Source organism: Typopeltis vanoorti, chromosome 23 (assembly GCF_054136105.1).
Source record: "Typopeltis vanoorti isolate ZY-2024b chromosome 23, IOZ_Tvanoo_1.0, whole genome shotgun sequence".
In the NCBI taxonomy this organism is placed as follows: Eukaryota; Metazoa; Arthropoda; class Arachnida; order Uropygi; family Thelyphonidae; genus Typopeltis; species Typopeltis vanoorti.
In genome coordinates, this window is record NC_143571.1 from 2,062,004 (window position 1) to 2,088,409 (window position 26,406).

At 36.0% G+C, this 26,406-nt stretch overlaps 1 protein-coding gene across 1 annotated transcript in view; it reads right to left on the reverse strand.

Annotated features, from left to right (window-relative positions):
- LOC150093572 (AP-1 complex subunit beta-1-like) overlaps window positions 1-26,406 on the reverse strand; it is a 287,854-nt gene that overhangs the window by 139,030 nt on the left and 122,418 nt on the right. The window contains exon 8 of the mRNA XM_090413097.1: window positions 25,752-25,906. Coding sequence (XP_090269223.1) covers window positions 25,752-25,906 — 155 coding nt within the window. The remainder of the gene's footprint in view (window positions 1-25,751; window positions 25,907-26,406) is intronic.

Here is a 26,406-nt window from a genome sequence, read left to right on the forward strand (position 1 = left end):
TCAATTTACTGTATATCCTCAAAGGATATCGTCTAATATTGTCATATTTCTATCCTCTAGGACACTTCTGACTGAATCAATCTACCTAGATCTCAGTCTTCCTTTGGGTCCTTTTTCCTGTTATCATGGCGTCCAATACTTGTTTCACTAAATTTTCCTTTCTGTTTAACTAATCATACCACCTAAGACCGGCTCTGTTCACACGATTCCTGAATACTAACAAGATAAACAATGTTAAGGTCCTTCCTAATATCTTCATTTTTAATACGATTCTGCCATTCATGCCATCTGTTTACTTCCCTAATATTTTTCTCAGAACTCTCATATCTGTGGTTTCTAGTCTTTGATCAGCTGTTTTATTTTTAACCAAACTCTCAGATCCATAAATTAAAATTGATATGATACTTCTTGAATACTGCTAGTTAGGTGTATTGGGTAATTTCTTTCTTATTCCATATATAATTATTCAACTGATTCACCACCATACCAGCTTGGCTTATTATGTTGTCTATTTTCATATTTAATCTTCACTAAATATTGTGCTTAATATAGCAGAAATATTTTACTTCCTGTATAGGTTCTGTATAGAATTCAGTTGAAGTTTCTATAGTCCTACCTAATACACAATAAATACACAAAGGCTATTTTCACAGCCTTTATGTATTTATTGCTGATTTTCATACCAAATTTGTTACAGATATTAAATTTAGTTAAAGAATTTTCTTGCACTGAATTTATTTAGGAGTACATCATCATCTGCATAAAGTAAAGTTTGATATCTTCAAATCTCATATGGTTTAATGCCACTTTCTTTCATAATGTAATCCATATAGATGATGAATAACAGCAGAGATAGTGTGCACTCTTGTCTTCCACTTTTTTTTATAGATTTTTTTTTTAACCATATTTCTGTTCTTCCTTCATTTCTAACTGCTGACTTACAACATAAATATAGACTATGTACTGTGCTGAATAATGTTCCATTTACCCTCTATAAATGTAACATTTTGAAACTTTCTCTTGAAATGTTGCATGGTTTTTTTTCCAGATCTACAAAACTTAAGTACAGATCTTTGTTATATTTCTCAACAACATCATAAGGTGAAAATATGATCCTGACAGTCTCTAACTGGAAGAAAACCTGTTGGTTCTTTTTCAAGTTTCTCTTCCACAATTTTTCTTAGCCTCTTCACAAGTATGCTGGCATAAATTTTACTAGCAACACTTAGTGCTTAGAAATTCCTCTGTAATTCGTGCATTCAATTTTACCTCCCCTTTCACAAAAAGGAGCTGTGAGAGCTCTACTCCAATCATCTGAAAGTTGACCTTTGAATTATGCAGTGTAGCTACTATAAAACTTTTATACCTCAATATTTAAGCATTCCTGACATCAATTCCACTTGATATTTTCCACCACTATTCTATTCCTTCTTGTTTCATTGCATAATATTTCAAAGTAATCACTTCAATCAGATTTCCTTCACTATACTCTTTCATGTATTCTGAAGTCTCTAAAAGACTCTAGAATAATTTGCCACCTTTATAATATCAGTTTTGTTTAGCTATTTTGCACATAGCTTAGAGCTTTTTTTTTTATTTTCTGTATTATCTCAGGGCATCTGCTGACTTACTTGTTAGGAACTTTCAACAGGGTTTCTCATTTCTCACAACTGCCTCTAACTTCTTGTGTCCACCATGGTGTTTTGATTTCACTTTTGCAAATAACTTCCCCATGCCTCTCTAGCTGAATAAATCAATGTTTTCTTCAGAGTTTGCCACTCAGCCTTCGAAGTTTGGTCATTGTTTTCAAACTCTCATATTTCCTTAAATAACATTTGTATAGGTGAGTCTGCAGTTCACCTCCAAACGCTGCTCAACTTTAATTCTTTTTAAAACTTTCTTACATATTTTTCTTTTCAATATATGTATTTTTATAGTTTTAAAACCAAATGATCACTTCCAATTTCAAATCCCCTGCATATTCTTTTATCTTAAGCCACCATGAAGATATATTATTATTAACAATAACACAGTCAATAAGACTTTTCTTTTTTCTTGTGTCTTTTCTCTCCATGAAAATTTGTGTACATCTTTATGTTGAAATATGTTGTTAGTGATGACTAGTCCATGTTCTGAACAGAATTTCAGCAGTCATTTATCATTATTATGGATTTGCTCTTTTCTCCAAATTTTCTCTGAACATACACTTTTGTTTAGATTTCCAACAAGGAGCAGCTTTTCCATTTTCATTATGTCAACTACCTTCTCTAATGACAAAACATTTCTCCACTTCTTCCTTTGTAGAACAATCTGCGAGACTAGAATAATCCATCACTACTACTTTATCCTCCTAATCACTGTTGTATGAATATAACATCCTCCAGTAATGATGAAAAATTTGCATCATTACTAACTTCCTTTCTACAATTTTCCTCCAAATCAGTCTGTTACTTGTCAAGACTCCAACATTATCAGATCTTACATTTCTATTGTCTAAGGCAAGGGTCAGAAACTGGTGGCCCATGGGCGTGTGCGGCCCAGATGTGCATTTTTGGTAGCCCATAAAAGGTCAACCATACTTACATGACATGTGGCCCGTATGTTAAATTATTTAAATAACCATTTTATAATATGAATAATAAATTTAAAAAAATTTTATACCTATACTCCATGATATCGCCGTGCAACTTGGACCGAGTCGTTACGAGTGGGGATAACAAAGGCGACTTGATATTACTGACTCCCTTTCTACAATTTTCCTCCAAATCAGTCTGTTTGTCAAGACTCCAACATTATCAGATCTTACATTTCTATCGTCTAAGGCAGGGGTCGGCAACTGGTGGCCCATGGGCGTGTGCGGCCCAGACGTGCATTTTTGGCAGCCCATAAAAGGTCAACCATACTTACATGACATGTGGCCCGTATGTTGAATTATTTAAATAACCATTTTATAATATGAATAATAAATTAAAAATAATTTTATACCTATACTCCATGATATCGCTGTGCAACTTGGACTGAGTTGTTACGAGTGAGGATAACAAAGGCGACTTCATCCGACGACAACCGAGATTTTGACATCGCTATCAGATTAAAAGGTAAAGAAAAAAATGTTCACTTTACAATAATTCAAATCTATGCCCCCGACCAGTCACATGAAGATGAAGAAATCGATACCTTTTATGATAAGTTGCAAGATCTAATAGACAAGACCAATAAGAAAGATATATTAATAGTGATGGGTGATTAATGTCAAAATTGGGAAGTTCACCCCAGGCATGGAGGATGTCATGGGCAGGTTCGGAGTTGATAACAGAAATGAAAGAGGAGAAAGAATATTAGAATTTTGTAAAGCAAATAATCAATTTATCTGTAATACCCTTTTTTTCCATAGACCTTCCCACAAATACACATGGACCTCACCAGATGGTACAATAAAGAACTGTACTGATTACATTCTAATCAAACACAATTGGAAATCATCAGTGCAAAATGTTAGAACTTTAAAAACTCCAGACTTCAACACTGACCATGAACTGCTTGCAGCAAAAATTAAACTAAAATTCAAGTATCGTAAATCACGAGCTCCTATCAACAAAGTGAACCTGTCAAAACTGAAAGAGAAATCTATGCAAGTTAACTATCAGACACTAATAGGAAATGAGTTTAGAAGATTATCCTATGACAATATAAAAAATACATGGAATCAAGGTAAAAAAATTTTTACAAGTACTGCAAGAAACATACTTGGTACAACATCAAGACCAAATCATGAATGAATAACTCCTGAAATTCTAAATAATTTAGAAGAAAAAAGATTAGCAAAGCATATATTAAATATAAAAAATACAGAAGAAAATAAACAACATTATAAGAATCTTAAAAACAAAATTGATAAAATGTGCATATCTGCCAAAAATAACTGGTTGGAGGAAAAAGCAAAACTGTGCGAAGCTAATAAAAGAAATGATAATAAAACGGTATACAAAATTATCAAAGAATTAACTAAGATCTATGAAGATAAACCATTAACAACGAAAGATAAAAATAATCTAGAAACTGGGTCATTACAAAATATTAAAATAATTTGGAAGGACTACTATCAAACATTATTTCAAAAAGAACAGGAAGAGGAAAGTATAACAGACAAGATGATATATGAAAAGGCACCACCCATAAATCCAGCAGAAATTATAAATGCAATAAACCAAATGAAACGTTCAAAAGCTACGGGTAAAGATGAAATATCTATAGAACTATGGAAATATGGTGGAAAGGAAGCTATTAATTTCTTAATGAATTTATTTAATCAAATTCTTTATACTGGAATAATTCCAACTGACTGGAAAACAGGAATTATTATACCAATGCACAAAAAAGGAGATAAAAGAATGTGTGAAAATTATAGACCCATAACACTCTTAAGTCATAGTTATAAACTATTCATTCGAATTATACAAAAGAGAACATAGGTGCTTACAGAAAAAATCATAGAGGAAAACCAGGCAAGATTCAGGCCGCATAGATCCACTATAGACCATATCTTCACCATTAATAATAAGCAGAAAAATATTGGGAATACAACCTGCCCATATACTGTTGTTTTATAGATTTTAAGCAAGCCGTTGATTCAGTTCTTCCTAGAAGAAGTCTGTAAAACCATAGCTGATGAAAATGGTAACAACATTAATCACATAAATTATCATTATTTTAGCATGTTCTAAACCACAGCTAGAAAAAACTATTAATATTTTAAATGACTCTTGTAAAACTTACGGTATGAAAATAAATCATCATAAAACAAAAATAATGAAGATAGATAGAGAAGAAGAAAATATTTCTATAAATCTTGAAAATCACCTGCTGGAACAAGTTAATAAATATGTTTATCTTGGCAGTCTTATATCTAGTAACCTCAACAATATGGAAACAGTAAAGTGCAGGCTAAACCTAGGTTGGACCAACATGAATAAACTACACAAAATATGAAAAAACAAAAAAATCCGGAGTCTAAAATTATGTAAAACAATTATTATCCCAAAGGCTACTTATGCTTCAGAAGCCTGGAGATTAACTCAACAACCAATCAAGAAACTTCAAGCATTTGAAATGAAATGCCTCAGAAAAATTAATAACACCCACCGGATGCAACCCAAGACTAATGATCAAGTCAGAATAGATTTAAACTTCCCAGATAATATAATAGACACAATCATTAAGCATCAACTGAGATGGTTTGGTCATATTCAGAGAATGGTCCCTCATGGACTCCCATATTTAGCTCTGAATGGATATATATATATATATGAAGAAAAAGACCTAGAGGCAGACCAAGCAGTACTTGGATAAAGTTGCTGAAAGAACCATCCAGCTATAGTCATGAATGAAATGGCTAAAGATCGCGATAATTGGTGAACCTCTCTTCTTAGTGGACTCAACCCGTTTAGCAAGCGGATGAGATGATTATCTTCAGAGGAAATATATTTGTTAAAAATAATTTCAAAAATGGGTTCAAGAAAATGTAAAATTGCAGATGAAGGATGACAGTTTAATGATGCATGGAACAGCAAGTACTTCTTTATTGAAAATGGGGGGTAAATCCCGTTGTCTTATTTATCATAAAAGTGTTGCTGTTATGAAAGAATACAATATCAGACGTCATTACGAGAATGTCGTACTTTATCTCGTACTTTAAATATTTCTGTGTTTTTTAAGATTGATATAATAAAAATTGATAAGTATTTTTCCGCTCACTATTGTCACTTAGTTAAACTCTTGCAGCCAGATTATTAAAAATAAAAGTTGAATGTGGCCTGCAAGTACGAAAAGGTTGCCAGCCCCTAGTTTAAGGCACTTTTTACTGTATCAATCCACCTATATCTCTGTCTTCCTCTGGATCATTTTCCTGCCAACCTAGCAGAGAACACCTGTTTTGCTCTTCTTTCCTCGCCCATTCTGTTTAAATGACCATACCACCTGAGATTAGCTCTGCTAATGCATTCCTGGATGCTGACAATCTCAAGTTCTTTCCTAATATCCTCGCTTTTAATATGATATTGCTATTGATGCCATCTGTTAATGCCCCTAATCTTTCCCAGGCCTCACATATCTGCAGTCTCTAGTCTTTGGTCAAGTGTTTTACTTCTAACCCTGCTCTCATATCCATAAGTTAAAACTGGTTTGAACACTGTCTTGTATACAGCTAATTTAGTGTTCCGACTAATTTCTCTCTTATTCCATATGAATTTTTTCAATTGACTTCCTACCATACCAGCTTTGTGGATTCTGTTGTCTATTTCCATATTTAATTTACCATCTTCACTAAAAATTGTGCCTAAGTAGCTGAAATGTTTTACTTGTTTTATAGGTTCTCCATTCACAATGCAGTGGACATTTTCAATGATTCTGCCTATTTTCGTTTGTCTTTGTCTTGTTATTGCTGACCTTCATACATTTTTTATTTCAACAGTCATTCAATTTAGTCAGAGAATCCTGCAAACTTGTAGCGGATTTATTTAGAACTACAACATCATCCGCATAAAGCAAAGAGCTGACATTAACATCTCCAATTTTGATATCATGTTTAATATCACTTTCCTTCATAATGTGATCCATATAGATAATGAATAACAGAGGGGATAATGTACATCCTTGTCTCACAACTAATTTAACATTAAGCCATCTTCCTGTACTTCATTCAATCCTAACTGCTGATTTACACCTCAAATAAAGACTAAGTATTGTTTGATATAATGCCCCATTGACACCATATAACTGTAGCATATTGAATAGCTTCTCTCTTGGCACCTTATCATATGCTTTTTCCAGATCGACAAAACTTTAAAATACAGATCTTTGTTATATTCCCATGATTTCTCAACTATTTGTCGTAAAATGAAGATTTGATCCTGGCAGCCTCTATTTTGCCTGAATCCAGCTTATTTTTAACCAAGCTTTTCTTCCACAATTCTTCTCATCCGTTTCTCAAGTATACTAGCATAAATCTTACCAGGAACACTCAGTAGAGAATACCTCTGTAATTCTCACATTCAGTTTTACTTCCCTTTTTATATATGGGTACTATGAGAGCTCTACTCCAATCATCAGGAATTCGTCCCTCTGTCCAGGCCTTCTGAACTATGCAGTACAGCCACTCTAGGACTTTTATACCTCCATATTTCAGCATTTCTGGTCAAATATCATCTATTCATATAACATCCCATATTTATTATTTAGCAGAAACTCATCTGTTTTAGTCTTCTTTGTTTCAATAACACCAGTTATGTCCATACGTTACTTCATTTTGAGATTGTGTTTGTTTTAATAGCCTACTTTTTACTGTTTGCTCTGGTGTCCTGAAGGAAACAAAGTTCCTTGTTTAACTGGGTGATGCCAATCTGCATGAGATTGCATCATGTTTGTTTCTTACTTAAGCCAATATAGAATACAATTTAGTTGGCTAAGTCCCAACTTGGTGTACAAAAAATATTTTCATTGATATTTTATTTGATATTTTCAACAAAAAAAAAATCTTTGTACTGACAGAAGCTGAATCAAATTCAAATTGTGAATCAACACTGAATCAAAATACAAAATTTTGACTGATACAATTTTACAATGTGCACTGATACCTGAAATAAGACTATAAATCAATTTAAATGGAATGCATGTCTAGACAGGTCTAGTTTAGTAAGTCTTAATTCTTGTCGGGAATTCTAGAAAATAACATTGCTCTATTATACTAAAATTGATTTTCAGTTATTTACAGCAGAAAGGAATCGAAAGTGATTCTTGTTGCATGATAAATAGAAAGAGAACTGGGGGACAGGGGAGCAACAAAACACTAACTAAACGGAGATTGTAGCAGCTCTGAATTCTGAAGCACTAATATTCTTATTCTCTGGTAATTTTTTAGCTTTAAAAAAAATATTTCATATTTCACATGTTAAAAATAATATTACAGATACTTTAATAGTTCAGTTTTATCATACCAGTTAGTATCCTATACTAACTGGTACATTTGAACCACTGCTGTTTAATTTGTACATAAATGATATAGTACAGGGGTGGACAAGTTCTTCGGTAATAAGAGCCACATATAATACTTTTCATACATTTTTGAATTTTCAAGAGCCACAGAAAATATTATTTTCTGCAACGGAGGCATGGGTAATGCAGCAATCATAGTAGTCACTTTTGGAACTAATTTTGGTGGGAGCGACACAGGCCATCAAATGTCGAAACACTTTTTACCAACCAAATACAATTATAAAATCCACGTTAACAACCCTTTTGACCAGTACCATTTAAAAGCTTAAAAATTTAAAGTTTCAAAATATCAGTTTTTTACTTATCTTTAAAGCATTTATGAAATAAAATATTCTAATAATGGTACATAGTATACTACTATAGATTATTAATATAAAAATTTAGGAAAAATAGCAATAAAAACCAATATTGTCTCAGGAGCCGCACAGATAGATTTGGGAGCCGTATGCGGCCCGTGAGCCGCAGTTTGCCCACCGTTGATATGGTAAATGATAAATGAAATAATTTGCTACTAGAATGATTTAAATAGGCTGACAATATGGGCAAAACATAATGGATGTCAATTTAATCTGGAAAAGTGTAAAGTTATGCATTTCAGGATACAAGGATTACAAGCTGTGTATCATATTAAGGGAAATGTACTCCAGGAAATTGATGAAGCAGGGATTTGGGAGTAATAGCAGATGGAGAGTTCAAGTTTAGAGGACATATTGCTAAAGTAGCCAGGGTAGCTCACACAATTACTTGGTTATTGAAAAACATACTAACAAGATAAGGGAATAAGACAAGCAGAGATAAGGGAATTATCATTCCTCTCTATACAATCACATCTAAATTACTGTGCTCAGGTCTGGTGACCTGGATTTCTAGGGGATGAGGAAGTGATAGAAAGGACCAGAGGGAAGTGACCAAGATGGTGGGTAATCTATGGAATGCTCCCTATGAGGATAGATTGAGGGTTTGTGAATTGCAAAAGTTGACAAGCAAAAAAAAGGCAGGAGGGATATGATAGCAACATTTAAGTTACTTAAGGGATTATATAGGATTAATCCCAAAACTCCCTGCATCTTTCAACAGTAGCAGATGGAAGCGAGGCTATAACCCTGACCTCATATTTGTTAGCTCAAAAATATCCAACATCTGTGTTAAAAAGGTTTTAAATCTGATTACACATACTCAACATACACCAATAATGCTTCAATTCAACCCAGCAATTATGCTTAACACCGTCCCTTACAGATGACAATTTAATTTCCAAAAAGCTAATTGGAAGGGTTTCATGGAAGATCTTGACCGCTCCATTGAAGAACTCCCTCCAAACCCTCAAGAGTATCCAGAATTCATAAAAATACTGAGGAAAATCTCCAAACACATCCCCAGAGGATGCCACACAAACTACATTCCAGGCCTTTCTAGTGACATACAAGCCCAATATGCTGATTACTTACAATTATACAACAACAACCCCTTCTCAGAAGAGACTATCCAAGCAGGAGAAAAATTATGCTCCAAGATGGCAGAGGAAAGGCATTCCTGGAAAAAAGAAACAGAAGCCCTTGATATGACCTATAGTAGCAGAAAGGCATGGAACTTTATCAATAGAATTAGGAAGGATTTCACTAAGCCATATGAGCATCTGCAGGTATCAGCTAATCATGGAAAATTCACTAAAAAACACACACAAAAAAAATAAGATACTTAGAACCCCAAGTTAGGAACAAAATATGATTAACTAAGATTTCACCATCACTGAACTCAGCGCTGCCATAAACCTATTAAAACCTAGAAAATCTGCAGGCCTTGATGATGTCTGTAATGAACAGATTAAACATTTTGGAACTAGGACTAAAGAGTGATTATTAAACCTATACAACACTTGCCTCAGAACCCTAAGGATACCAACTATCTGGAGGTATGCCAAAGTGGTGGCCTTTCTGAAACCAGGGAAAACTCCAACTGAAGCAAAAAATTACAGACCTATATCACTACTCAGAAACCTCTTTAAACTCTATAAACGATTAATTTTGAATAGGCTACAACCCCTAATCGAATTTTTGCTGAGCAGGCTGGCTTTAGACCAGGCAAATCCTGCACATCACAAATTCTCAACCTCACTCAATATATAGAAAATGGTTATGAGCAAAAACTAGCCACAGGAGTAGTCTTTGTAGACCTAACTGCAGCATATGATACCATAAACCATCTCACACTCAGAAATAAAATATATAGAATAACTAGAGACTATCGCTTTGTCCTCCTGATCTAATCACTCTTGGAAAACAGACGCTTTTACGTGGAACTTGGGGGTAGGAAGAGCCGCTGGCATCACCAAAAAAATATGGCCTCCCCCAGGGAAGTGTGTTATCACCATTACTTTTCAACATCTACGTCAATGATCTTCCCATCTTTCCAAGAACTAGAAATTTTATCTATGCTGATGACCTTGCCATAGCTACTCAGTCAAAAAATTTCAAGTCCATTGAAACTACTCTAGGGAGCCTGTGTAGCTCAGTGGATGTGGCGTTTGCACACCACCACGCTTGGCCGCACGAAGGAAGACTTGGTTTCGAGTCTAGTCGGCGATTAGAAGAAATTTTTCTAAGCCTTTTTTCGACCAGTTCCCGAGTTAGTCGATCTCTGGCACGGGCAAGCAGGTTTTTCCTCACGGAAACTCGGGTTTTCCGTCCTGTAAACTCAAGAAAATCGACCGTAGAACCCACATTATTTCAGACATTAAATATATTGTGTTAGGGACCACGAGATGGCGGCACATTTGAGCGGTCTCTCTTCACTGCGTACCGCTTAATTAGTGATAGCATTGAGCCATCTATCGCTGATTGGTACCAGTGGAGATTGAACTGCCCACTCAGTCTCCAAAAGTTAGATAGGGCTAAATGGCCTCGCCTACTCCCGTATACAGGAATAAAAAGGCGTTAGCCGATTTTTTTTTTTTTTTGAAACTACTCTATCACTTGCCTTAAATAGTCTAACCACATGCTATACCAGCAATCAACTAAAACCAAACTCCTTGAAAACCCAGACTGGCCTTTTCCACCTTAACAATAAGGAAGCCAACAGGAAGCTACAGATTTCTTGGGAAGGCTCTAATATAGAACATTCCTGGAAACCAATCTACCTCGGTGTGACTCTCGATCGCACCCTCTCATATACCACATAGAAAAAACAAAGGCAAAAGTGAATGCAAGAAACAACATACTAAGGAAGCTTACCTCCTCCAAATATGGTGCAGACCCTAGCACACTGAGATCTTCTGTCTTGGCCCTTTGCTATTCTTCTGCTGAATATGCCTGCCCAGTATGGTGCAGATCCTGCCATGCTGAGGAACTTGATCCAGCATTGAATGAAAGCTGCCGCTTAATTACAGGATGCCCGAAACCAACAACACTAAAAGACCTATATACTTTGGCTGGTATTGCACCCCCTTCAATTAGAAGATCTGCATTCTCAGCTAATGAAAGAAGCAGACAAATGAATGATGAACGCCACTCACTGTTCGGCCAGACAGCAGTGCCCCAAAGACTAAGATCCCGACATAGCTTCCTGACAACTGTTGAACCACCTAAAAACCTCCCAGAGACAAGACGTCAACAATGGCTTGCACTATATCCTGAAAATAATACTGATATTCCAACAGCCGAACATCTTCCACGTGGTGCCCACTTGGACTGGAATACTCGGAAAAGCCTAAACAGACTCCGGACGACAGGACGCTGCAAACAAAACCTCATCAAATGGGGTTACCTCACTGGCCCAGACAATTGTGAGTGTGGGACAACCCGGTCCATGGAACACCTTCTTTCTTGTCCCGTTCTTCCATCGCCTTGTGCAAAAGAAGACCTTATATCCTGCACAGAAAGAGCAGTTGATTGTGCAAGATACTGGAGGAACATCTGACCATGTTTATTTATATAAGTTATGAATAGTTCCTTTTTTTTCATATTTAATTATTATTCCCTGTATAATTCACCTACTAAATCTAAGCTGATCTCATTGTAATGTATCCTACTTTGTTGTAAATCATGTTGTACCACTTACTTATTACTGTACTACTTGTGTTTGGATACGAAATAAAAATAAATAGGATTAATACAAAGAAAATTTTTCAGCACTTGGCTAGAAAAGGCAGGACAAGAGATCATTTCTGAAAGTTGGGTAAGAGTGTGGTTAGCAAGGTTACGAGGACTGGATTTTTCGCTTAGAGAATAGTGAATGAATGAATGGAATTTGTTGCCTGAGTCAGTTGTGAGTGCTTAGTTTCAAGATATGACAGATTATTGTGTTGACAGTTTGGATCTCCCACAATGAGTCTTAGGACACCATGGAGGCACCCATGCAATAGTAATAATAATAATACTGTATTGAATATTAATTTGTTTATTGGCTTTATAAATATATATATAGAGAGAGAAAGAGAGAATGAGAGAGAGATCCTACAGAGCTCTAGGGACCTATAAGCATATCAGTGCCCTGTGTGGGATACAGATGAGCACTGAGATAGAAGTTCACTGATTTTTATTTTTATTATTATTTATTTTATTTATTTTTTGACGGGTTTCAGGCTGTAGTTATCTAGGAATAAGGAAAGCTATTCCAGAAATGAAAAATGAAGATTAAAAGCAAGTTCAGTATGTTAACAGTTGCACAGTAAAGGTATGGTGGGGAGCTGCTGGTCTTGTATTTACAGGTGCAACAGAAAGTGGAGGAATGATTGTTACCAATTGCTACCGAAGTGACCATGGAAGTAACTACATAATAGACACAGTGCTGAAACACTGTGCCTGTGACGTAGAAGATGAAGTGAATCTATAAGAGAGGAATCATCTATGAACCTAACTGCTTACCTCAGGATGGCTTCAAGGATTTTAAAGGAAGTTCAGGTGCAAAACCTCAAACATATAAGCAATATTTTAAACATGGGCAGATCTGGAATTTGTATATAGTTAAGAGTTGGCTGGGTATAAAATATGCTCTTGAATGAAAGAGAATATGAAGTTTCTTGGGGTGCTGAGGAGCCTACTACTGATGTGATGTTTTTATACAAGGAAAGACTGGAGGTAAATATTACTCCAAGCAAAGAGAGAGATCTGATCTTGTCTAGGATTTGTGTATTACTGAGAGTAAGGATAGATGAGCTGGGATCTCTTTTGCATGAGAAAAGGCAAGACTGTGTTTTGGTGGCACAGAACTTGAAAAGAGTGTCCTCATCCACTAAAGTATAATATGTAGATCAATATTTAAGGCACTAGTTGTACATGATCTTGTAATCTAGAATGTCAGAGTACTGCATGATTTATCAAATGAGTAGGATGAGTGGAGATTATTGTTGTCTATAAAGCTGTGGATAATATTAGTAGTTATTGTGAGAGTAGGTCATTTATGTACAGGAGAAAGAGAGAGCTTTGAGGCATTCTGCATTGGTGAAGTTCAAAGAGAGGGAGCCATCTACCATGACTTGCAAAGAATGACCAGAGAGGGTGGCAGGGAGACCAAAAGATGGCAATTTGTTCAGTAGGCCTCAATGGTCCAAAGCTTTCGAAATGTCAAGGGTGACAGTACAAGTTTCTACAAACTTTTCCATGTTATATGTCCAGTGGTAGGTGATATAAACTACAAGGTTAGCTGTGAATCTTGAATGGCAGAATCTGTACTGGTGGTCGCTGATTAGCTGTGGGACCCTAAGTAGTGGAAGAGTTGGTTATTGATGATATTCTCCATTATTTTGAAGAGGATAGAGGTGATGGCAATTAGTCAGTAGTTTGACTTCTATCACTCTTTTTTTTGGAACAGGATGGATATGAGATTGCTTCCATGCAATGTGATAAGTACCTGACATGTATAATAAATTATAGAGACAATGCAGAACAGGTGTTAACTCTGGAGTGCAATGTTTGAGAACAACTGGAGGTGTGCCTCAGGACATCTGCAAGTTACTTAGTTTTCTGATGTCTTTTTGTCAAAAAACTGTAGGAGGTATACTGCGCTTGGATTCCAGTATGGTAGGAGGTAATATCCCTTGGTCATCTATGCAGGAGTTTGAGGAAAAGAGTGATGCAGGAAGGTCAGGTATATCTTTGGGTGAAGTAACAGTGGTGCCATCAGGATGAGAGAGAAGTGGAGGTGCAGGAGAGCAGAAGGTGCATCCAACGGCTTTAGCAAGGGACTTGAAGGCCAGTTTTTTGCTATTGACCTTTATGAAATTAGATTTGGATCTGCTGATGACTGATTTATATATGTTGCATAGTTTGGTATAGGCAGAGCATGAAACTGGAGTTATCGATATGAGCCACATGTGTTAAGCTGAATTATTTTTGACTGTTTTGATAAATTTTTGGTTGAACCAGGACTTGGAAAGCAGATGAGGATTATGAGTTGAATTGGGGATGAAAGGGCCTTCACACCAGTACAAATAATTTGTGTTCTTTCAGAGCAGGTGTTAGGGTCAGGTGAGCAGAAGCAATAGTCAGACCAAGGAAAGGAGGAGTAGAAATTCCAGAGGACATCCCAATTGGCTCCTCTGTAGTACCAGAGGATGCAAGGACAGGAGTGGTTGAAGGAGCATTCCTCTCTCTCTCACAGAACATCCTTCCAACAACACCTGATTGTGAATCTAGGTTGCCAAGAGGAGAAATGACCTCTATGGTGTATCTGGAAGGAGAACTGATCAAAAAGAGATCCAGAGTATTTTGAGAGTGAAGAATTATCAAAAATTCGAGTTTGAGTGAGTAGATATATAACTTGTGTTCGGTTATTATTTATAGCAAAGACTTCTGCTTCTTGTCTTGCTTGGTCAGTGGTGTTGGAGTAGGGAAGTGAATTGGAATTGTGAACAATGAGGTTGCTCATTGTTCACTGCAATCCAGCTATTTGGATAGCTGGATTGCAGGTGTTCAAGTCTCATGGAATGAAATGTGAAGAGATCTGAGTGGTTATCAGTGTTTGGAGACAAGCAAATATGACAAATAAATGTTCCTAAATGTGACAAGAAAACCTTGAGCCAGAGAAGGTCAAAAGCTGGGGATTCTAAATTAGCCATTCTCTGGCAAGCTATATCAAATTTGACAAAGTCACAGGTGTCACCTTTGTGATGAAATGAATCATGAAGTGTGTAGTTTGGGCACTGAAGGTGGACAGTAGTAGACAATCTCGATTTCTGTCAGGAATAAGATGTCTAGTCTGAAAGACTGCAAATGATGGTGAATGTCATTTATGTTTGTGTTAATGCCATGGATGTTAGTAAAGAGGATGCAAAAATTAGTTTTTAGTGAAGAGATTTTGACATGGTTCATATGTTGTGACTAGTTGTAATGTGACTTGTTTGATGGGATTAGTTCATGAGAAAGATTTGTTTGTGAGTCTTTATAAGTTTCATTAGATGGAAGGTTATAGTGGAGACATATAGCGAGAGAACATACTCTTGGACATAACATCGATACAGAACAAAATCAGTCTCCGTGCCATGACATTGCCTCAACAGTGCCTCCCCACATACCACTACTAGAACTTCCTCTTTAGGCGTGACCTGGCAAAGTATATGGCAGCGAGATTAGGCACCACTCACTCATTACTGACAGGTTTGGGTCAGTGCACTAACTGGCAGCCAGACCACCATTTTAACTGATGTACCCTCGAAATGGAGAAGGTTATAGAAGATATTACAATAGTATATGAAAAAGTTACATCATTACTAACTTCTGATCAGTAATTTTCCTCCAAATTAATTATCTATCAAGACTCCATCATCACTAAATTCCTGACATGTACCCTCAAGGGGTGTACAGGATATGATAGTACTACATGAAAAATTTACATCATTACTAACTTCCTATCTACAATTTTCCTCCAAATCAATCTGTTACCTGTCAAGACTCCAACATTATCAGATCTTATATTTCTATCGTCTAAGGCACTTTTTACCATATCAATCCACCTATATATCTTGATCTTCCTCTGGGTCTTTTTCCTGCTGTTACATCCTGAATGAAGCACTTTATTAAAGAAACGATTCATTCAAGATTTAACAAGTCAGAAAATTGAGCTGAGAAAAAAAAACTTATACTGAAGCAGAAGAACTAAAGTACTAACTGTAAATGGAAATAGAATTACTTTATTGTAGTAGATTTGTAATACTAGGTAAGTAAGTGCATATATAAATTAATATTATGCGAAATGCATCATGCACACAATGAAATGTAAATTAGATGCAAGCATTAGTCCAAAGGTCACAGGCGAGCCTGAGGCAATTTTGATCTCACGGAAAGTGCCGCACGTTCGTTTCCCGGAAGACGCTGCTATAATCTCGCGATGTATCGAAAGTTCCTGCGGAAAATTAAGAGGGCACTATCGCAGTTAGCAATGAGGGTGCAAAATAGGGGGGGAGTGAAGGGTGAATAAAAAAGTTTTGCATCCCTTTCTCAGGGCTTTTTTCGCCTGCTTCCTGGACGATGATTTGACTTCTCTGGTGGATCGAGGGTTCCTGATGGTGTTTCGTGGTGATGGTTCGATATCGGAGGGCACACCTTTCCTTTCGATATCTGAACGTCTGCCGGTGTGAAAGCACGAGATATCTTCGCTGAAAGTCCCGACAGAATAATATCGCAAACGTATACCAGAGCCGACAGTAGAAGCGATGGACCGAAGCAGATCAAGAACAGATGAAAAAAAACGCCAGGTGCAGGGCATAGCTTAATCTGGCGACCATGGTGACCCACCACATGGACGTAGGCTTATGGAGGTACCAAAAGAGAACTAAAACAAAGAAGGGTAGTTCAGACGGACCTGGAGATCCTGCCCCAAGAAATGGTAAAGTACAGATTTTGTTGCATAATTACTCAGTAGGTAAAAGGGAAGAATTATTACAGTATATTAATCGAGTGTGGGCAGTATTTAAGGACTTTAAGTGATTATTTAGCTGTGTCAATGTCCACAAAACAAATTGTTAAGAATGATTATAGATGACTGTGGCTGGTTTAATATAGAAGATTAACGCAACAGGTAGATATTGTTTGGAAGAGTGCATTGTGTATATTATGTGTGCTTGTATTGTATTAATCGAGTATGGACAGTATTTAAGGACTTTAGGTGATTATCTAGCAGTGTTAATGTCCATAAGACAAATTGTTAGGAATGACTATAAATGATTGTGAATAGATGCATATGCTAGACTAAAATAGTAAGTAGAAAATTTGGTAGAAGTGTGTATTATGTATGTTAAGTCTCTAACAAAAGAAGGATTCATTGTTCATGTATTAGAGTATTAATTAGTTTGAAAAGGTTTAATTTAGCATGTCATTGAACTTATTGAAAGTGCATATTATGTCTTTAGATTCCAATAAATATGTTTTTTCTTTTATACCTGCATTTTGCCTGTGATATGAACCAAAACTGCCACTCATTAAATTCGAACCATAGCAGGGTGGGGGAGGGGGGGGAGAATTGAAAGAAAGGTATAACATGTTGTTATAGAGGTCACGACTGCAAACCTGAATTTACTTAGCCATTGTGGAGCATTTGATTTATGAGTATAAGCAATAAATTTATTCTCCTATGTGCACCAAAGGTCTGGAAAAGTCTCCCTGAATAAGAGTCCCCTCTATTCTAAGATATTGGCTGGCGCAGCGTTAAAAAATAAATTTTTCAATATGTGAAGAGGAGACAGCCCCAGATAGAAATTAGAGGATTCGTTTCTTATAGTAAGGAATAACCTTTAACAGTCAGGGTATGCACGTGAGTAAATTTAGGAATCGGCCAGAGATATAGAATTTGTTTTCCTTATAGAATGAGTTTTTAAGAAGAGATATAGATACTAGAGTAAGGGAAATTTTGTAAGTCATGTAGTTAAAGTAAGGAGGATTATAAGAATAATGGAAATAATATAAAAGGGTAGAGAAAGAAAGATGGCGGTGAGCCAAACACCACGTGGCAGCAGTTATAACAATGGCTCACACAGAGCCGGTAGGAAATTGATAGAATAAGGTTAAGATAGATATTGTCTAGATAGATAGGGGTGCTTAAGGGTCAAAGCTGTATAACTGAGAGGAGACCTCCACATAGCCTTTAAAGGAATGCGGAGAACCGACCAGGGCTTCTGACCTAATGTCCAATCCTCATCTTCTCGTGGTGCACCCTGTTGGGTATCTACTTGGATACTGAACGAACGAGGATGGGCTGGCAATTTGGGATTTAGCCAACCAAATTGTATTCTTATTGGTTAAACCAAAATAAAAAATGATGGTACAACATGACAAAATTTCATGCCGGATGGAGCGTCGCCCGGTTAAACAAGGCTCTCGTTGTTTTCGCCAGGGAACCAGGGCGAACGGCGAAAAGTCAGCTACTGGAACAAATCTGAAAACAAACCCCAACTCAACATCACCAGAGTTAAAGATCGGTACTATCAACGTAAGAAGCCTGAATGGCAAAGAAATGGAGCTAACTGAGGAATTAGATAAGTACCAGATTGACATAATAGGGGTGACTGAAACAAAAAAGACCAAAACTGGTGAGATCTTTCTGAGCAATAAATACAAAATGTTATATTCAGGCAATGACAATCAAGGAAAAGAAGGAGTAGCCATAGTATTCAACACAAAATAAGAGGCTAATCTTCTTGAATGGCAGTCAGTCTCAAGTAGAGTTATGTAGAGTAAAGTACCAGATCGACATAATAGGGGTGACTGAAACAAAAAAGACCAAAACTGGTGAGATCTTTCTGAGCAACAAATACAAAATGTTATATTCAGGCAATGACAATCAAGGAAAAGAAGGAGTAGCCATAGTATTCAACACAAAATACGAGGCTAATCTTCTTGAATGGCAGTCAGTCTCAAGTAGAGTAATGTGGGCAAATATGAGAATGGGGAACTGGACAATGAGACTTATTTGTGCCTATGGTCACACAGAAGGTTCTACTAAGGTAGAAGTGGAGGAGTTTTTTGAGGCTTTAGAAAAAGCAACTGACACAATGAAAAAGGAAAAGTTGGTCCTTGTTGGGGATCTAAATAGCAGAGTAGGAAATGATTGTGAGACATACAAAAATATTTTGGGAAAATTTGGAGAAAAGAGCAAAGCTAATAATAATGGCAAATATCTGTTGGATTTCTGCTCAGGACATGGACTGGTTATTACTAACAATATGTTCCAACATAAAAATGTGCATAAATTCACATGGAGAGAAGAGGCAAGGAATAAGAAAAGTCTCATTGACTATGTTATTGTTGATAGTGATGTTTTCTCCCTGGTGCAGGACACCAGAGTGTACAGAGAATTTGAAATTGGAAGTGATCACTATTTAGTCTTGAGCAGCATAAAATTGAATTTCATATTGAAAAGAATAACATGTAAGAAAGTTTTAAAGCGAATAAAAGTTGAGCAGCTCTCAGATGTGAACTGTAGACTAAAATACAGAAAGATTATTGAAAAGAAAATGAAAGAGTTTGAGAACAGGAATCAAACCTTGGAGATTCAGTGGCAAACTCTGAAGAAAACATTGATTGATTCTGCCAGAGAGGCATGTGGTGAGGTTGTGTGCAAGGATAAAAAAATCAGAACTCTCTGGTGGACACAGGAAGTTAAAGAGGCAGTGAAGGAAAAGAAGAAAGCATATCAAAAGTTCCCGGCAAATAAGTCAGCTTTTACTCTTACAGAATACAAAGACAAATGTAAGAAAGCTAAACAGTGTGTAAAACTATCTAAACAAAAGTCATGGTAGGACTTTGGCAAGAATATAGAAAATAAATATCAAGAAGGTGGCAAAATATTCTGGAGGTTGTTGAAGAAGCTTAGGAATGGAGGAAAGAGTGCTGTAAAATTAGAGATGAGAAAGGTGACATGAAAACAGGAGAAAAGGATCTGAACTTCCTCCACCTTTGCAACGAGTTGCCCGGTATTGTACTACGTACTAGGATCACTTGCATTGGATAACGCTAGTGTCGCCGATACTTTATAGTTTACTATATTCGGCAAGAAACTCTCTGATTCCGATCTTTGAGTTTCTTATTCGGTTTTAAAACTATGCGGGATTTAATATCCCCTTAATTTAAGTAAGGAGAAAAAGATATCCTTGAAGTATGGAGTAATTACTTTGAAAAACTGCTAAATGAAACAAGCAGTGATGATAGCACAGTGATAAAAAACACTGACCAGGCATGCAGTCAGGATTACATATCCATACTTGAAGTACAAAAAGCCATCAGAGGCTTGAAATGTGGAAAGGCAGCTGGTGTAGATGATATTCGACCAGAAATGCTGAAGTATGGTGGTATAAGAGTCTTACAGTGGCTGCACTTCATAGTTCAGAAAGCCTGGACAGAGGGACGAATTCCCGATGATTGGAGTAGTGCTCTCATAGTACCCATATATAAAAAGGGAAATAAAACTGAATGTGAGAATTACAGAGGTATTTCCCTACTGAGTGTTCCTGGCAAGATCTATGCAAGTATACTTGAGAAACGGTTGAGAAGAATTGTGGAAGAAAAGCTTGGTGAAGAACAAGCTGGATTCAGGCCAAATAGAGGCTGTCAGGATCAGATCTTCACTTTACGACAAATAGTCGAGAAAGCATGGGAATATAACAAAGATCTGTATTTAAGTTTTGTCGATTTGGAAAAGGCATATGACAAGGTGCCAAGAGAGAAGCTATTCAATATGCTGCAGTTATATGGTGTCGATGGGGCATTATATCAAACAATACTTAGTCTTTATTTGAGTTGTAAGTCAGCAGTTAGAATTGAAGGAAGTACAGGAAGATGGTTTAATGTTAAATCTGGTGTGAGACAAGGATGTACATTATCCCCTCTGTTATTCATTATCTATATGGATCACATTATGAAGGAATGTGGTATTAAACATGATATCAAAATTGGAGATGTTAATGTCAGCTCTTTGCTTTATGCGGATGATGTTATACTTCTAAATAAATCCGCTACAAGTCTGCAAGATTCTCTGACTAAATTGAATAGCTGTTGTAATAGATATGGTATGAAGGTCAGCAATAAAAAGACAAAGACAATGAAAATAGGCAGAATCATTGAAAATGTAAACTGTGTTGTGAATGGAGAACCTGTGGAACAAGTAAAACATTTTAGCTACTTAGGCACAATTTTTACTGAAGATGGTAAATTAAATATAGAAATAGACAACAGAATCAGCAAAGCTGGTATGGTGGGAAGTCAATTGAATAAATTCATATGGAATAAGAAAGAAATTAGTCGGAACACTAAATTAGCTGTATAAAAGACAGTGTTCAAACCAGTTTTAACTTATGGATCTGAGAGCTGGGTCCGAAGTAAAACACTTGACCAAAGACTAGAGACCGCAGATATGAGAGTCCTGAGAAAGATTAGAGGCGTGAACAGATGGCATCAATGGCAATATCATATTAAAAATGAGGATATTAGGAAAGAACTTGACATTGCCAGCATCCAGGAATGCGTTAGCAGAGCTAATCTCAGGTGGTATGGTCACTTAAATAGAATGGGAGAGGAAAGATTAGCAAAACAAGTGTTTTCTGCCAGGTTGGCAGGAAAATGACCAAGATATAGGTGGATTGATACGGTACAAAGTGCCTTAGACGATAGAAATATAAGATCTGATAATATTGGAGTCTTGACAAGTAACAGACTGATTTGGAGGAAAATTGTAGATAGGAAGTTAGTAATGATGTAATTTTTTCATGTAGTACTGTCATATCCTGTACACCCCTTGAGGGTACATGGCAGGAATTTGATGATGATGGTTAAGATAGATGAAGGTTTAGGTTAGAAAAGATTGAATAAAATACAACAATTGTTTAAGTAAAAAACTACAATTCATACGACATAACAATAGCGCCTTTTTTCTTATTACGACTATTTTCGACCTTTCTGCTATATCTCCGTTATACACTCAATCAGGTAACACGTGGTACCTCTGAGGTACAATGGAATTTCCTCGAGATTGAGGCAGTACCAGAGTATCAGAGTGTCTGAGATTTACCTCTCGTAGAACGCCAAGAAATTTATTTGTTTCACTGTGCCACTTAGCGCTATTAGATTATTAATATTAACAACCAAGAGGTAATCTCAGGACAGTACTTAATAATACCTATCAACTCTGCAGACGTGGCCAAAATTTACCCTTTTCTAATATCCCGCATAGGTTCGTAATAATTTATAAGAGGTGCATCGGATTCCAGAAATCACAGAAAGTCTTTGTTAGAATCAAAAGCAAGGTTTATTATATCTCAAAAGTTGATACACTTAATAACATTAGTTTAAATTCCCATCTTAAGGGAGTTCCAGACAAAGTAAAAAATATTCAAATACTACTAACATACTTATAACATATTATGCAGTAGCCTTCCAAAGTAAGAATTATATTAACACTCTCTAATGCATTAGTCATGTAATATTATCACAATCATTCTAAAACTCCGTAGCTCTGTCAGACTACTCAAGATAACCATATCTTTCATAATCTCTTTATAAATTATCAATTCTTTACTCTAAACATATCCTTAACTTCATTCAATATAATAACGAACTTTAACACAGCGATAGACAGTAAGATCAAATTCAATAGCTTTCTAAAGCGATAGCAATACAATCTTATTCTATATCATTAATGTCCTTTTTCCATAACATATTAACGTGGCACAAATCTTTTATTCCTATTCAGTGAAACACAAATAAAGTCTACTTATCTTCCCTTTTTGGTTCTTTATTGCATCATAGGTTCACAGGAAACTGGCCGCGGAGAATATGGCCGCCGAGACCCGCAACTGCCTTAATCGGAATCCTCCGGTACGGAGGCACTGCCACCCTCTTACCACCGTGAGAGACGAGCACCCAGGAGATCCAGGAACAAAAGGCCTTGTATCAGGGTCGCATGACCCTTATATTTCCCTCTTTTCTTCTCGGTGTTTCTCGCCCTTTTCGAGGTCCAGCCAACTCTCATGTGCTATTACGTCGCGGCATCCATCCTCTCCCCCGCTATCGCACGTACACTGACGTCACGTTGTTTGCTTAGGGCGAGCCGCTCCCTTGCATACGGCTCCGTGACCTTTGGACTTCACTCTACCCCAACTGTTGAATTTGTGCTTGCATTCCATAATTCTTTTATACATGTTATTTCATAAAGCTCTGGTAATGTTTTTCACTTTCAATATTAATTTAACCTCATTCGCGAATGGCACAAAATATATACTTATTTAACCTCTTATAACAGAACATGCTTGATATATATATATATATATATATACATATTACTTATTTTATACTTAGAGGCAATTTACTGTATTTATCTCCTTTTTTTTTGTTTGGAAACACATGTTAGATTGTGATAAGATAGGAGTTCATAAAATTCCACTCTATCACAATCCAACACTGCCAACCTGGCAGAGAACACTTGTTTTGCTAATCTTTCCTCTCCCATTCTGTTTAAGTGTCCATACCACCTAAAATTAGTTATACTAACACATTCCTCAATGCTAACAATGTCAAGTTTTTCCTAATATCCTCGCTTTTAATATGATATTGCCATTGATGCCATCTGTTCATGCCCCTAATCTTTCTCAGGACTATCATATCTGCAGTCTCTAGTCTTTGGTCAAGTGTTTTACTTCTAACCCTGCTCTCATATCCATAAGTTAAAAATGATTTGAACACTGTATACAGCTAATTTAGTGTCTTGATTAATTTCTCTCCTACTCCATATAAATTTATTCAGTTGACTTCCTATCATACCAGCTTTGTTGATTCCATTGTCTATTTCCATATTTAATTTACCATCTTCACTAAAAATCGTGCCTACATAGCTGAAATGTTTTACTTGTTCTATAGGTTCTCCATTCACAATGCAGTTGATCTTTTCAATGCTTCTGCTATCAAAACTCCAACATTATCAAATCTTATTATTTTTATGGCTATTTAGCCTATTTTTGTTTAGGAGTGCCCCTTTTTTATGTCATTGGCTTTTTACTAAAATTTTAGAGCATTACAGATGTTTTATATAGACAGATATATGAAGAATATATAGGAGGAAAAATTAAGATATACCTTGTAGAATGTTGCTGGCTGTCTTCTTATTCAGCAGCATCCTGCCTTGTGGTGATATACATTCATCTGCTGTTTAAGGAAGGAAGTATGACTGAAAAGAGGGGGGGAGATTGGAAAAAGTGAGGTAGAGAGAGAGAGAGAGATGTGGGAGAATTATTGGTGAGCCAAGGGGTTTGCGAGTTCCAGTTCATAGCAAAGTAGTAGTAATAAAAGGAAAGAAAACCACTTTTACATTTGGAATGTTGTAAGATGACTTGGAGCAATAAAACTTTAAATTACAAATTATTCTACCTGCAATAATTTTCAGCAGATGAAAGAAAGTAATTTATAAACTACTCGTGGAATAATATAGTCCAAGATATTTTATTCACACTCCAAAAGTCCTCCAATTTTCAGAGTGGTAAACTAAACGTGACTTTATTCTTTCAAAGCATTCCTACAATAGCATGGTTAGATGAGTCTTTAAAATTGTAAATCCTGAGATCTTTGTCTCCTCAGCTGCAATAAAAGTCTATGACATCTTGTACCAAGAAAGGTTGGCCTCATGAACATTGAAAAGTTTCTTTAGTTTTTTTTTTTTCTTGAATCTGGCAAAACCACCCAGCACTAGCCTTAAATTCAGAAGAATCATATGCCATTTTTTTTTTAAGATCAGTTAATTATATCTAATTTTGTTTAAAATCCAATTGTTCTCACTTTAAGCACTTTCACAAATACTATGTTTGTTTTCCATGTTTCAAGATTAATTAAAAAAAAAAAAAACAGAATAATAGACACTAACCACTCACCAGCCAAAAGAGTGCGGGTTCGAATCCCGCCATGGGCATGGATGTTTGTGATTGTGGAAATACTAGTAGTGGTGGTCAGCGGAAGATGGCGTTGGTGTAGTTGCGATCAGTTGGTGGAGACAGAGTTGTAGAGAAGGTACCCTCCCTCGATGAGTCTTTGGACTCCCTGGAGGTGTCAAATAACAATAATAATAAACATTATTATTATGGTTGTGGAAATGATTATGGAAATACTAGTAGTGGTGGTCGGCGATAGATGGCATTGGTGTAGTTGTGGTCAGTTGGTGGAGACAGAGTTGCAGAGCAGGTGCCCTCCCTCGATGAGTCTTTGGACTCCCTGGAGGTGTCAAATAATAATAATAATAATAATAAACACAGTATAACATTAACACGTTATATGTTCAGAAAAGGAAGAACATTCAATACAGCACAGAATAGGGAATCACCAAATTAAACATTTTCTGTAGGATGATGAAATATCAGCAAACTCTGTTTATTGTAAAATGTTCATAAGTGCATGTTCTATGTTTGTTAATGAATTAGGAGTTGGAATGTTCATAAATATTAATTGCTTATTACATTTTTACCATAAGTAATACAGAGTTATTCAACTGTAATCCGTTCATGAAGCTGAGCCAAGAGATGTAAACAAAACCATTCTGACAACAGTTTATAACCTTACCAATCTCTTTTGCTGTAGTGTTATTAATAATGGTCCAGTTACTAGGAAGGAGAGTAAATTGTAAAGTGAATCACATAGCAGGGATCGTGTGAATGCTACTGTACTTTTGTTTGCACAAGTCTTGGCTGCATGACCAAGAAAGTATAAAGGCATAAATTTTATGAAACCAAAATCACTAACCTTTTTTGAACAATAAGATTGATATTGCGTAATGCAACATACTGGACTTCAGCCTCACTAGACAGCAGTGTCACAAGGGGAGGAGCAAGCTTTTTTGTTAATGTAGTCACAAACTCCGTGTCAGGAGTCATCATTTCCATTAACTTCATCAATACCTGCAATGTCCAAATTGTATAATTATTGCTTTTTACTTTTACATAATTTACAATTCTGCACATTCACCACATTATATTTTTATACATAAGATGATTAAATGTAAGCAACTGGAAGTAACCATTCCATATTAATAAAATTTTGTGTGTTAATAAAATTGTGTTAATAAAATTTAATTAACAAAAATTTTGATAATTAAATTTTGATCTTATAATATGAAAGCATGCATCTTAGTATTGGTCTCTAATTTATTTATCAATTTATTAAACTGCATTAATTCATTATAAGTGTCTGCTTTTTAAGAACAACATTAAAAAAATCTGTTTAAAAACACTAATACTAAAAAGCAGAGCTTAGTGGAAACCAAGATGCCCCTGGAAGGTTGTGGGAACAACCTGCCAATAATATGGTGGTAACAACCTGCCAAGCTAATAAATTAAAAATTTCAAAATTACTAAAATTACTAATTAACGTTTATTTTTGAAAGATATATAAACAAGAA